Source organism: Fonsecaea monophora (genome assembly GCF_001642475.1).
Source record: "Fonsecaea monophora strain CBS 269.37 chromosome Unknown Scaff179, whole genome shotgun sequence".
Lineage (NCBI taxonomy): Eukaryota > Fungi > Ascomycota > Eurotiomycetes > Chaetothyriales > Herpotrichiellaceae > Fonsecaea > Fonsecaea monophora.
Window position 1 is genome coordinate 1 of NW_019174110.1, and position 13,839 is coordinate 13,839.

General features: G+C 55.7%; 6 protein-coding genes across 6 annotated transcripts; 2 read left to right on the forward strand and 4 right to left on the reverse strand.

Annotated features, from left to right (window-relative positions):
• Positions 1-169: 169 nt before the first annotated feature.
• Positions 170-1,812, reverse strand: AYO21_11724 (hypothetical protein; the record flags this gene model as incomplete). Its single annotated transcript, XM_022661608.1, has 7 exons — positions 170-250; positions 308-608; positions 690-838; positions 1,023-1,124; positions 1,235-1,341; positions 1,442-1,498; positions 1,629-1,812. 7 exons carry the CDS (start codon positions 1,810-1,812, stop codon positions 170-172), a joined length of 981 nt encoding a protein of 326 aa, XP_022506067.1.
• Positions 1,813-2,315: 503 nt separating this feature from the next.
• Positions 2,316-3,437, reverse strand: AYO21_11725 (hypothetical protein; the record flags this gene model as incomplete). The annotated part of the gene is made up of 1 exon (XM_022661609.1): positions 2,316-3,437. The coding sequence occupies one exon, from the start codon at positions 3,435-3,437 to the stop codon at positions 2,316-2,318; it is 1,122 nt and encodes a 373-aa protein (XP_022506068.1).
• Positions 3,438-3,934: 497 nt separating this feature from the next.
• AYO21_11726 (hypothetical protein) lies at positions 3,935-5,743 on the reverse strand (the record flags this gene model as incomplete). Its single annotated transcript, XM_022661610.1, has 1 exon — positions 3,935-5,743. The coding sequence occupies one exon, from the start codon at positions 5,741-5,743 to the stop codon at positions 3,935-3,937; it is 1,809 nt and encodes a 602-aa protein (XP_022506069.1).
• A 1,116-nt stretch (positions 5,744-6,859) lies between these two features.
• On the forward strand, positions 6,860-8,470 carry AYO21_11727 (hypothetical protein; the record flags this gene model as incomplete). The annotated part of the gene is made up of 1 exon (XM_022661611.1): positions 6,860-8,470. The coding sequence occupies one exon, from the start codon at positions 6,860-6,862 to the stop codon at positions 8,468-8,470; it is 1,611 nt and encodes a 536-aa protein (XP_022506070.1).
• A 570-nt stretch (positions 8,471-9,040) lies between these two features.
• AYO21_11728 (hypothetical protein) lies at positions 9,041-10,849 on the forward strand (the record flags this gene model as incomplete). The annotated part of the gene is made up of 1 exon (XM_022661612.1): positions 9,041-10,849. The coding sequence occupies one exon, from the start codon at positions 9,041-9,043 to the stop codon at positions 10,847-10,849; it is 1,809 nt and encodes a 602-aa protein (XP_022506071.1).
• Positions 10,850-11,900: 1,051 nt separating this feature from the next.
• On the reverse strand, positions 11,901-13,412 carry AYO21_11729 (hypothetical protein; the record flags this gene model as incomplete). The annotated part of the gene is made up of 1 exon (XM_022661613.1): positions 11,901-13,412. The coding sequence occupies one exon, from the start codon at positions 13,410-13,412 to the stop codon at positions 11,901-11,903; it is 1,512 nt and encodes a 503-aa protein (XP_022506072.1).
• Positions 13,413-13,839: the final 427 nt, after the last annotated feature.

Consider the following 13,839-nt stretch of genomic DNA (forward strand, 5'->3'; position numbering starts at 1 on the left):
GGGGGCGGGTTTTGAGAACTGAGAGTGGAGAGTGATGGTGAGGGTGGATGAAGAGGGGGTACAAAGAGAGTTGAAGGAGGGTAGTGAGTGTGTGTGTACATATGTAGGGAGGGAGGTGGCAAGGAGTACGAGTACGTACTGCAAACGGCAATATCTTCTGTCCCCGGTATCAGCGACAGGTTATCCGCGCCCGCACCGAGTTGCTATATTCACGCGCATCATCAGTCCCGTTCTCAAAAAAAAAAAAAAAAAAAACTCCAGACAGAAAAAAAAAAAAGGAATAACTAGGTCAAAAAAAAGAACGTACAACTTTCTTGCGCACACTCAACACCTTGGTCTCCGGGTCGACGTCGTAGACGGTCGTCGTCGCCTCGACCACGTCGTTGATCAGGAGCGTCTTGCCGTCGTCGACCAGCAGCGCGCCGTTGGCGCTCGGGTGCGCGTTCGGCGGCGACACGGTGCGGCAGTCAATGTCCGACGACGAGGCGTTGCAGTAGACGACGTCGGTGGCCCATTTCCAGGGCCCCCAGTGGTCTTCGTGGCTGCGGAGGATGGTCGCCAGGGGCCCTCCGCCGTAGAAGTAGTGGTCGTTGGTGATGAAGAAGGAGCTGTTTTTGTTGGAACAAGGAGGCGGGGAGGATATGGTTAGTAAAATAACTCAACAAGACTATCTCGGGAAGCCCCGTTACCTCAAACTCGTCGCCGCGACGGCGTTGGGCGTCTTGATGGCCGGGTGGCGAAACTCGCGCTCGTACGTCAACACGTCGGTCCCGAGCGTGTGGGAGAAGAGCACAATGGCTTCGCCTTTGCGGTCGTGGTTGACGGCGAAGATGTAGATCTGTTGGTTTTTTTTTTTTGGCAGTTAGCGATTAGCGATTCGCGATTGAAAATTTAGACAGAGGGACTATATATCCCGTTACAACTGGGTTCGTCCGGATGGTGACTATTGGTCCAAGGACTTGCAAGCAAGGGTGTATCGAGGATCGAGGACCGCGTAAGAGACACGAATGAATGGATTTTACCTTTGATTTATCGTCCTCGGGCAGGTAGAGATCAATGCCGTGCAAGATCAGATCGTGCGACGAGTCGAGACCTTCAATCTTCATCTTGGTCGCCTTGTCTGTCTGTGGATTCTTGTCAGTCTTTTGGGCCCTCTCTCAAAGAAGCTTTGAACCCTTCGCCGCCTGGATGGTCAAGGAAGATGGGTTTTTGTTTGGTGATTGACATTACGCACCTTGATGTCGTATTTCACAAAGTACTCGTGGTAGGTGGCCGCGCTCTCGGTGTCGTGGCGGTTCATGGGCGGATAAAACGCCTCTCGCGTCTCGGGATATCCGCATGCTAGAGTTGAAAGAATAAAGTGTATAGGTCAGATTGGAGATTCCACGGACGTTTTGAAGGATCGACGAAAGTGAAAGGCTCGGAACTTGGGAAAACGAACCTAGGAATGCCGTCGCCGAGTCATGATGGATTCGCACGTCCTCGCACGCTTGTCCAACTGTTGTTGTTTGGCGAACAATGGGTCAGCGCATGTACATACACGTCCGTAAATACCAAATACGCAACAGTAGTAGGACGGGGGTGGAGAGTTCGGTGCCAGGTGGGAGGACAGATGGGATCTCACGAACGAGAATTCGTCCGGCACTTGTCATTGTTCACCGGCCCGTGATGCAGCCACGTCGTATGGATCTTCGCGTCCGTCGCCCGTCCACCGTACAGATTCAGTACCGGATATGGGTACGCGTAGAAGATGCCCGACAGCGCCACCAGCAGGGACAGCGGGCCAACCCAGACCCAGTTGTTTACGGCCATGAGTGGTCTGAATAGACGGCAAACCGAGAAACGTTGACGTGTTATGTGACCCAGGAAGCGAAGTAGCGAAGTAATCAGACAGACGGACAGTCGGTGGAGAGTCTCGCTATAAGTGTAATGCGGCTGCTGGGATTGATGCTGCTGCTACTGTTCCTAGGATTGATGTCCTGTGTGCCTGTCTGTACTAGGTAGGTAGGTTGTGGTTGCTTAACCGAGTACTGTCCTCAGTATGGTGCTGTGGGTGGAGAGAAGAGGGGCAAAACCTCGGCTATGGGATGTTTTGAATCTTGACAGTAGCTTCACTGATTCATTCGTATATTAAGTTCATTGGAGGGTACGGAGGAAAAGAAAAACGGAGACAGAGAGAACATGCGAGGCGGAATTTCCCCGTGGGTTCCTCCTCCTCATCCATTGGTGGCCTCTTGATCTTGGACCATATGACTAGGCAATTGACAGCCTTATATTAGTAGGAAGGGGGACGACCTGGAAGGACAGCGTCGTGGCTATGTCCACGCCCTCAACTTCTTCCATAGATTCCCCCCAAGCTTGTCAATCAGACTTGCTCGTCTCTGCTCACGGACGCGCGGTGACGACGCTCCCGCTCCCTGCTCAGACACGTTCCCAGCCCGTCCGTCAGAGTGTGATGCCGAGACACCACCGCTCCATTGTCCCGAGACGGACAGAGCACAGCACATGGGCTGGGCCTGGGGGTGAAAGTGCTCAGGACTAAACATCAGCACCCGGGCTTTGCGGTTGCTCCATCCCTGGCCCTGGTGCTCCGTGGCATGGTAGATGCAGTAGACCCTCCCGTCTCCGTACGGTGAGGCGATGAAGCTCGCGTGCCCAGGTCCAAACGGCCCGCCCTTGTCCCCGTCACTGATGAGGAGCGGTGTTGGCCGTTTCCTCCACGACGACTCCTTCAGCGGGTCACCGCCGTCGACCAGTTCGAGCACCGCCAGCCGGTAGTCGCTGGTCCAGCTCCCGTTGGCGCTGTAGATGATCCCTTCAAAGCCCGGGATGCTGACGAACGTGGGGCCTTCGTTGACGCCGTGCGTTCCTCCATCCGCCCTCTCCCACGGCAGTTCTGCTCGAGAAATACATGTGAGCGTCTCGGCCCGCGCGAGCTCGGGACTCTCCAGCTCGATCAAGAACAGATCCTGCTGTCGGTCCGAGTAGTCACCCAGCGGCCACCCAGAATAGCAGCAGTACAGCTTCCCCGTGCGCGGCAGGTAGAAGACGGTCGCGTCGATGTTCCAGTGGTCGGGCAGGCCCTTCATCTGGCCGAGAAACTCCCACGCCCCGGCCTCCATGGGGTCCTGGCTTCGGCTGCGCAGCAACAGCGTCCTGTGGGAAGGGTTTCCGACCTCGGGATGCGCGCCGCAGAAGTAAATGTACCATCTCCCCTCCAGGTAGTGTAGCTCGGGAGCCCAGAGGTCCACCACCCATGGCGTCGCCGGCGGCGGTTTCCACGCGATGATCTTCTTGCAGTTCCTAAAGTTCTCCATGCTGTGCGACATCCATATCTCGACACGGTCCCCGCAGGTAAAAGTCAGGTAGAAGCGGTTGTGCGCGGCCACCATCCACGGATCAGGCGTGTCCGTGTCTGCGATGATTTGGTTCGACATGTTTTCGTCACCCTCGTCCTGAGGGAGGTGGGATTTAGCCGTCGAGTTTTGACCCGGAACAATCTGAAAGATATCATGGCATCGTTTGCTGTCACGGGTTGGGGAAAGAATAGAGGGAAAATCGTCATCGACGTAACCGACCCTCATCGAATCATGTCCCACATCGTCTTGTGTTCCACAAGCTTTTATCGGGCAGCACAGATTACAACCTCGTTTACTCGTTACTGGCATCGCCCAGCTTGTCTGTAACGCAAATAATGTCAGTCGCTCTCGTTACATCATGAGCTGTCTGGCGGATTCAGAAGAGAGCGTGTTGTCAACCCCAAGCACCCTGACTTCCAGTATAGTCCTCTCTCTACAAACCGCGAAACTACCCCTTGGACAGCAAGAGGATGATAGTAAGAAGAGATTGTGAAGATTATATTGTGTTTATAAACTCATCGCAGATCGTCGGGTATCATGGTCATCAGCTCATGGTCACGTAACTCGTCAAAACATCATTCCTCCTCTTCCTCCACTGCGCCGATGTCCTTGCCAAATAAACCAATGGCTGGAGTGTACGCCGGTGTCGTAGATGCCAGCAGTTGGCTCCTTCGAGCCGCTGGCGTCGCGGGAACCAGGGATGCCTCTCTTACTGCCTCCTCCCTCCTCGACCTGGTGGACGCCTGCCTCCACGCCTGGAGGAACCCAAGAGCCCGTTTCTTCTCATTACGATGGAACAACACATCGGCGTCCTCCTCCAGCCGTTTTGTTCTAAATGCCGCATTCCTCCAATTTCTCAGCATTTGAACTGCATAGCTGGCCGTCCTTGTGGAGCGGTATTCATCTGCCTTCCTCTGATTCTCAAGGATTTGGCGGGTTGGCACAAGCCAATTCGATCCGAAGATTTCGAGGCGCTCAATGAGGTTCTTGCGGAACAGACCATCGGCTCGGACATTGGCTTCCTGCATTTGCTCGGTCTTGTTGTACATTATGATGATTGCGCCATGGGCAGTGCGCCTTGCATTTTCCACATCTTTGCGAGCCCGGAATTCCTGAGCTGTCACATTCATCTGACGCATCTGGGTGGCCTTCTCCCTCCAAACATTCAGTGCTGTCCGAGCAATGTTCATCTTGACTTTTCGTCTCATGATTTTGTATGATTCAGAGTATTTCACCTCCTTGCTCTTCTTGGTTGCGGCGCGCCATTTGTGAAAGTAAGTAAAGCTCAAAATATGCTTGCGAGCCTCTATAGCTTTTTTCTCTTCGATTCGGAGTCGAGCCTTTTCCCGCCACTTCTGAAGCGTATGTTTGCTTGCAAAATAGTCTGCTGCGGCTTCTGCCCGTCGTTCATTTAGTCGAATGTGGTCAAGCTGCACCAACCATGTCTGAAGCATTTTGCGGCTTAAGTTCCCTTGATACACAAGAACCGCCTGAGTTTCTGCTTGTCGGATCTGGCTTCTCTTGGCCACCATCTTCATCAACGCATTTTCAAGTGCTTGTCGGTCACGGACGTCAGCAGCTGCAACTTCCATCTCTCGGAGGTTCGCAGTCCTCTCTTGCCACTTCCCCAACGTTTTACGGAGGACTCTCTCATCCCTGATCTTAACAAAGAGCATTTCACGAGTAGCCAGTGTCCAATTCTTGAGCGAAGATGCGGCATCCCGTCGCATACGAAACCCATCCGCAACATTGTCCAGTTGACGAATTTCGACGACTGTGTTGCGCCAATGCGACAAAACCTTTCTTGCGAGGTTGCGCAGGTACAGACTGTCTGCCACTGCATTCATAGCCGGGTCTTCATATTCCAGGTATGCAGCTCTTTGCAATTGCAGCTTGTGGCGCCACTGTTCAAGCGCTTGCGATGCCAATTTTCGGTTGTCAAGTGCGACAGCTTGTTGCCAGAGGGGGTCATCTTCATTGATCGAGTCGATCGAGTCAGGCGTGGCAGGTCGCACTGGCATAGAAATATAACTGCCGACTCGGCTGTTCCGCCCTTCCTCGTAGTCGGTCGCCGCATCCGTGGATGTTCCATCGGTCGTCAACACTATGTTCGCCTCTTGTAAAACATCGAGGAACTTTTCGTTGAGAGGAATGTCAGGATCGGTCTCGAGGAGGTCGAGGAGCCACTGCAAGCACGCGTCATCGTACTGCGTCGATACGTGGCCTTCTGGGAATATGGCATTGTATTCGCGTTGTAACGCAGAGGGAGTGAAGCTGATGGCGGCTTCTTGGAGACGGAAGAGAACACGATGTAAACGGTCTATGTCTTCTGGAGAGAACAGCCTCACATCACTGGCGAAATGCGCCAATTCTTCCGGCGTCATGATAGCATCCAGAAAGCACCATTGTTGCAACTAACGATACTTGTTGGAAGCGACAAACGTACTCCGTATTGTGCATTGAACTCATCGAAGAGACATGAGGACCGCGTCTGATGGCGTGAGGCCTTGGCAGGGGACGCGACAGCACGTGATAGATTGGGAAACTTATCCGGAATATGAAATTGTTAAAACAGCATCTTCTACGGCCCCTTTTCCCCTTCAGCCCTTCGATGTTCTCGCGTCCGATAATAATTCCTTATCGTGCATACGACATATTCGGACCACTTGCAGCCAGGGTCTTACGCATCAGACTGCTTCTCAAGTCTTCTCAAGAGGGACTGGCTCCAGTCATTCTGCAAGAACCCCAAACGACCAAAATATTACTATGTTAACGGCTGACACATCGCGTAAACTCCGCCTCGTCTGGCTGACAATCTTCAGATGTTACTACACTAAGTTCAGTCTTCTCCAGTTAGCCAACGCGAATTCTGGGGAAGTCGGCACAGCGCCGCTGTATGCCGTTTACCAGCCTTTTCCTCCTTGAGTACTTTGCTCCGAGCTCTCGGGCGGCAAGGATGACGAGGCAAACCATCACCGTCGACATCCAATCGCTACGGCGTGTTGACTAATAGCGCGTCGACGAGACCCAACCGAACCAGCCTCGTCGATCTTACCCCTGGCTCCGATGTTAACTCGAGGTCAAACAGGTCGAATTGTGCCATTCCCCGTATCTCAGGCATTGCAGCTTGAGTTTGCGTAACCGAAAACGGCAATTACCCTCCTGAAAGTGCGTCCCGTCGACATGCCAATTAAAAACTGCTTTGAGCTGCCCTGCTCGAAATGAAACCGTTCAACAGCCTTCCGGTGGAATGATTCTAGTCTCCTTCATCGAGCTGCGTCGTCTTGTCTGAAATGATCGGCGTGAAGGACGAGAAAGGGAAAAGGTGTCTTGAATCATAAAGGTCCATGAGAAAGCCGAGTCTCGCTTGTGTCAGGTCTTGCATATGGCCGCCGTGGCGCTTATGGTGAGCTTCGTAGCACGCGGGATTAAATACAGACGGTAAGGGTCCTTATCTTGTTGCCAGCGCTCCCTCTTTCGATCGCAGCCAGACCTCCATGATGGCCCAGTTCAGCACCACGCAACTATTCATCGGCGTTGCAGGCGTACTTGTAGTTGCCCTGCTCGTCTACAGATTGTTCTTCTCCAAGTCGCAATTAAAGGGCGGCCATTCTCTTCCGCCCGGTCCTACACCTAGATTCTTGGTGGGAAATCTACCCGACCTTCCTCCAGCTGGCGCCAAAGAATGGCTCCACTGGCTCAAGCACAAAGAGCTTTACGGCCCGATCAGCTCCCTCACCGTTTTGGGCCAGACGATGATCATCATCAGCGATCAGAAGGTCGCGGTTGACTTGATGGAGAAGCGTTCTGCTTCTCACTCGTCGCGACCAAAGCCAGTGTTTGGGGCTGACATGTGTGGATGGAACCGGATTCTAGGACTGATGCCATACTCGAACAAGAGTCGGGCTTACAGAAGAGCGCTACATACTGTGCTTGGCACATCCTCTGCCATTGATCCATTCCGGCCACTCATTGAGCTGGAAACACGGCGTTTCCTGCTCAGTGTGCTTGAGAATCCTCAAGAAGTGCTGCACCTTATCCGCACCCAGGCTGGCTCTATCATTCTGAAGATCAGCTATGGCTATTCAATTGAACCCAAGGGGCGCGATCCGCTGGTAGATCTTGCAGAGCGGTCCCTCGATCATTTCTCCAAAGCTTGCACGCCGGGAGCCTGGTTAGTGGATGTGATACCTGTGCTCAAGTATCTACCTGACTGGCTTCCCGGCACTGAATTCAAGCGTACCGCACGGGAATGGAAAGCGACTCTTGATACCGTTTCGGAGCTCCCGTACAAGTATGTGCAGCAAAAGCTTCGCGGCGGGGTGGCTGAGCCTTCATACCTCTCCAAGCTCCTTCAAACTGAGGATGGATCACCTCTGTCGCCCGAGGCCGCAGACGTCGCACAGTGGTCCTCGTTCTCTCTGTACGCAGGAGGCGCCGACACCACCGTGTCGTCCATGGCGTGCTTCGTGCTGGCCATGACGCTCAACCCTGAAGTCCAACGCAAAGCCCAGGCCGAAATAGATGCTGTGGTTGGCTCTTCTCGCCTGCCGACCTTTTCCGACCGCGAGTCCCTCCCCTACGTCAACGCACTCGTCAAGGAGGTCCTCCGTTGGCATCCCGTGGGTCCCATGGGGGTGCCTCACCTGACGACCAAGGCCGACGTCTACGAAGACTATTTCATCCCCGAAGGCAGCGTCCTGATCCCTAACATCTGGGCCATGCTGCACGACGAGACCGTCTACCCCGACCCGGACAAGTTCGACCCTTCCCGCTTTCTCGTTCCTAACCCACCCCCCGAGCCTCGCAACATAGCCTTCGGATTCGGCCGTCGGATCTGCCCAGGCAAGCTGTTCGCTGAAGCGACTCTCTTTTCGTCCATCTCTGCGTTCCTGGCCGTCTTCAACGTGCGCAAGTGCGTCGAGAACGGTAAGGAGGTTGACCCCGTTGTGGACTTCGACACGGGCATCATCAGCCACCCGAAGCCGTTCAAATGCGACATCGTCCCGCGCTCCGCCATCCACGAGAAACTGATCCGATCTGTGGAGATTGAGCATCCCACCCCAGAACATGGCGACGCAAGGTACTTGGCCCACAACGTCACGGTGTAGGACAGGTAGGAGGTTTGAGTCTTCACAGCGGCTCTATTCATTGTAGGCAGATTGCCTTGGGTTATGTGGCAAGGCGATGTGAGATCTAGTTGAGAATCCAGTCTGTGGGGAGAGGTCAAGACCTGAGGGTCCGGTGTGTTATATTTGCGTATATTCGATATACACAAGTAGCTGCGAGTATGATAACACCGAAATTCGTATATTGGCCGGAACTGGAAACCGAAGAATTGGCGCCTCATGCGCCCCTCATTCGGTTCAGCCTCGGCTCCGCACACAAATCGAGACGCGGACAGAACCACGATTTGAATAATGACGAACAGACAAGTAATTACTTCGTAGACGAAGATCTCAACGGCCGCAACAATTCTCGTGTGCGTCCTCTTCGCTGACCGCCTGCTCTGACTCTTGGTGGCCCAACTGTAATCAGTGCTGGCCTCGCCTCGTTGATCATACATCCAGCCCTCGGCCTACCAGCCTTTTAAATACACGGAGTGCCTAGCCTTTTGACGAGATGTGCTTCTAACCTGGTACCACAGCGTCCTATCTCACGGAGTTGTCAGCTGGGAAAACATGTCCCAAGCACCCTCCCAGCCTGCGGAATGGCTCGAGAGCTACGCGACGAACCGGCATGACTGGCGGCAAACGACAAAGGACGGCCGGGTCGTGTATTACCGCCGCATTGGCATCGTCGAGGGCCTGTTCAACACGGACGGCACGGAGTTCGAGGGCAGAGCAGATCTCACGATGCACCTGCACGTGGAAATGAGGACTTGTCTGTCCCCCGAAGCTCTGAGGGCTCGCATCTTGCTCGCCTGGGGCGTCATGCGGCAGAAACACGTCCTCCTCTCCACCAGAGTCGTCGGTGCCGCCGACTTTTTCGGTGGGCGACAGTCCTCCTTCGCACCCGCAGAGCGACTATATGTCTTTGAGCCGAGCGACGACGCGGGAATGATGTTGGCCGAGGCGAAAAAGCACGCCGTGTTCGTCGAAGACTGGTATCCGCGGGTGGACATGGACGAGTTCTTCATCCACACGTTGAATTCGAGTCGGTGCATCGACGAGGCCCACGCGCTGAGCAGGCTCTATGTCATGCCGATCCAGAAGGATGCGGATGGCCTGCGTCAGCTCCACCTCATGTTCATCGCTGGACACGAGATTGTCGACGGCCTGACCTCGATGCGGTGGATGTCCTCGTTCATCGACCTGCTCAACCAACCAGCCCAGCGACTGTGCTCGGAAGCGAGCCATCTGTGCACAACCCCGCCGGTCGACAGGCTTCCGCCTGCGCAAGAATCGTTGTATCCCCCGATGAAAGGATCTCGCGCGAGACAGCGATGGTCGTGGCTCCTGACTCGCATGCTGCGCCACACTCGAAAACCACCTCCAGCGTCGTTCCAAAACCCGCTTCGACGAACGACGGCACTACCCCGAGCCGTTCCCCTCGACCCAAAGTTCTCCAATGTTCTGGACTACACTCGGAGTCCGCCACTGAACACCTTCCCCCTCCGAGCGACTCTTGGCCCTGTCTCGACGAGGAGGCTGTCCAGAGTGTGCCGCGAGGCCCGGATCAGCGTTGGGAGTGGGTGCTTCGCGCTGGTGGCGCTGGTGATGATGCTATTCGAGGAAAAGCGCCACCCCCATGTCCCCACGCACGAGCGTCTGCCCTTTGTGGGCTCCTTCCCCGTCAACCCGAGGCCGTTTCTCGACGGCACCCCGACCACGGGCAAGGAGGACAGTCTGATGCTGGCGTTCAGCGACGGCGTCACCCTGCCCTTCCTGACCGGCGACCTGGACCTCGAGGGCCGGCTGCGGCTGCTGGGCAAACAGGCGCACCGCCAGCTGCGCCAGTACCAGAAGAGGGCGAGGAGCGTGCAGGAGGAACGCCACCTCGGCTCCAGGAGCCCCAGCCAGCTGCTGCCCCTGCTCTACCTGTCCACGTTGGAGGGTCTCGAGAGGAAGAGCCCGCAGGCCAAGAAACGCGGCTGGACCGTCCAGGGCCAGTACCCGGCCAGCACGGGCTCCGGCCTGGCCACCTGTGGGGTGAGCTCGGTGGGCGCGCGAGGATCCTTCATCGCCTCGGGCAAGTACGACACGAGGGGCGACTCTTCGGCGTGGCCACCACCACCACCATCGCCAGGACAAGCGGGTGAGAATCCTGGGCCACGAGACCTGGTGGCCGACTTCCGCGATCTGCACACCACGGTCCGCGCCAGGGATGGCGAGTTTCTCGCCGGGGTCGTCGGTGATGGCGACTGTCTGATGTTCGGCGTCAGCTACGACGGATGCGCCATTGACCCGGGTCGAGCGAGCGAGTGGAGGCTCGTCATGGAGAGGATCCTCGAGGAGGCAGACCCTGCTCGGCTGATCTCCAAGCTGTGATGTATGCCCACTTCCGCGGCCGCGCGGTAGCCTACTACGAAGGACGAGGACGAGGGACGAGGGACAAGGACGAGCAGCACATGAGTGGTGGACTGATTCACGGCTCAGAGGACAAGTACACACGCAGCAAAGAGGAGGATCAGGAGCCACCTCCCCCCCACACCCATCCAGTGGGCACAATCGGTGAGCGTGAGCGTGACCATGAGCATGGCTGTGCCGTCAATGCATGCATGCATGCTCCACGGCTATCTTCTCGGGTCATGCTCTGTGGAATTTTGCCCACCCGCCCTTGTCCTTCCCCTTTCCCCTCTTGAGCACGGAACTTTGTGATGACGGGTGGTGGCGAAAGCGGTTGTCTCCATCATCTCACCTTTCAAAAAAGCTCTACTTTGTAGGTAATGAGGCAGGTAGGTAGGTAGACAGACAGCTAGGAACTGGTGACAGAGTGAAACAGTGCTGCTGGCCAGGGACTTTACTCCAGAATTGATGGACTCCCATCGTTACAATCGCGAGACATACCTATTTGTACTCTTTCATACCTTGAGTATCTCGCCCTTGACCTTGTGTACTTGTACGAAAGTGGCTGTCGCGGCTGTCTCGTAAAATATAATAGCAAGTGAAGTGAAACTGAAAAGGATGACAAGTTACTTTTCGTAGCACAAATGTAAATTGCGAATTTGTAACCAAAAGCACCGCATTGCATAGCTCTGTGGCTGTGGCTCAGTGGGCTCATTTCATTGAATGAGCGGTGTTTTGTATGTACGTAGTCAGGTATGTATGTATGCATGCCTCCCAAAATACCAAATCTCTGACATGGCTCGTACCAGTCAAGTCATCGTCGACGATTGACAACCTGTTCACCTTGTGCGTGGTTCACTTGCTTGTTCAGGGGTGGGGTGGGGGGGTCCCTCTATTCCCATATATCAGAGTAGAAATGCGGCATGTACTTGTACCTATACTTTGTTCTCGGATACCAGCATGAACTGACCGTGATATCGGTGTTCCCATCGCCCCCCTCCCCCGTCCCCGGTCAGTGAGGGTGAGGCATCCCCTAGAGAATATACCTGAAATTCTCGCTCGAGTCGGTCTCGGCGCCGATCTCGTCCTCGGTGTTGACAATGTCCCTGACGGGGCCGTACTTCTCGTCGAGTTTCTTGTTCAGGTGCTTCAGCCAGGCGACCTGGGTCAGGGCGAGGAGCGAGGCGAAGGTGCAGAAGCCAAAACTGATCCAGAAGCCCTTTTTGTAGTGGGGGGCCTCGCTGGCCGGGAAGATGTGCGTGCCGACGAGGGGCCCGCACTGGCCGACAAAGTTCATGAGGATGAAGCCCGCGCCGCGCTTGCTGTCGCTGCCGTTGTTGTTGGCGACCCACGACAGCACGAGGCCGATGCACGGGTAGAGACCCCCCGCGACGAGGTACAGCGCAAAGTATTTGACCCCGACCACCTCGACCAGGCACAGGATGAGGTAGCCCACGGCGGCGGTCCCGCTGCACATGGACAGGAAGATGCCGCGGCGCTGGAAGTGGTCCGAGAGATGGCCGACCGCGAGCACGACGAGGCAGGCGAAGAGGTAGGGCGGGGCGGAAAGACCTTGGGCGTGGAGAGCGGTGAAGCCCATGCCCTGGAGGATGGTGGGCGTGTAGATGGGCAGAGAGGCGTAGCTGACGTTGCACGAGAAGTACATGAGCGTGGGCAGCCAGTTCTTGAGGTCGAGCAGTGATTGAAAAAAGTTCTTCAAGTTGATCTTCCGGTCGCGCTCGACGTTGCCGACCATCCGAACCATGCGGGCTCGGGCAATCTTCTTTTCCTTCTCGTTCAGGAACTGGCAGTCTTGAGGATTGCTGGGGAGCCACCAGTAGCCGAAGAGACCGACGGCGACGGCAGGGAGACCTTCGACGAGGAACAATGCACGCCAGCCTGCGATGGCATGATGATGTTTCGTGACAAAGTAGGCAAAGGCTCCAGCAAAGGAGGCGCCCAGGGGGGCGATCGACACATACCAGCCGAGTCGTCGGCCCATCTCTTTGCGGTAGTAGAAGAAAGAGAAGAAGTAGGCCAGGCCCGGGCTGTAGGAGGATTCGAAGATGCCCAACAGAAGTCGCAGGACCAGCATGCCCGCAAAGTTTTGAGCTGCGCCGCAACATCCGGCAATCGCCCCCCAGATGATGATGACGGTGGGCACGTAGTACCGAGCGGGAAAGATCTTGTAGAAGACAGTCTGCCAGTCGAAGAGGATATAACCCAGGTACAACGCAGTCAGGAGCCACTGATATTGGCTGTCGCTGAGACCCAGATCTTTGGACATGCCTGCGGTATTTGCGTTCCCAATGTTGCCACGGTCCATGTAGGCCAGGAGGTATGCCCCGGACACATAGCCCAGGACGATGACATCGATCTTCAGGAGCATGCGCTTTTCCTCGGCGTTGGTGTAGTTGAAGGCGAGGGCCTCCAACCTGCCGACGGCCTCGATCTTTTGCTCATTCTCGGGGGCGGCGACGATGTCCTGGCCTTCGACATGGGAGATGTCGGTCTTGGCTTGGACGACAGTGTCTTTTTCGGCCATGCTCAGATAGCTTGCTCGACGAGAGAGAGGGAGTGGTCAGAATCAAGAGGAAAGGATAAGAGTGTGAGACTGGCTGATGACACGAGGACTCGTCCTACCGCTTTATGTAGGCTGCCAGGGGGAGGCTCTTCAAAGCACCGTTCCTCATCCAACCTCCTGGGGTAACGGCAGAAGTATCATGGCCTGACCCGTGGGGAAGATCTATCCCAACGTCCCAGGAGAATCCCAACCCCCACTGGGACTCTTTGTGGATCCTGTGGTGATCAAATCTGGGGAAAGCCTCTTCGGCGACTCTCCGGGCGGGCAAAGTCCCTGCAAGGGTCCTTCGGCCTCAACTGCCGCAGAAATCGGGGTTGTTGAAACGAGCCGGTTTGGGACATGCTTTCTGAGAGCCCAAAGAGACGGTCGGGGAATGGCCGGCTGGGCA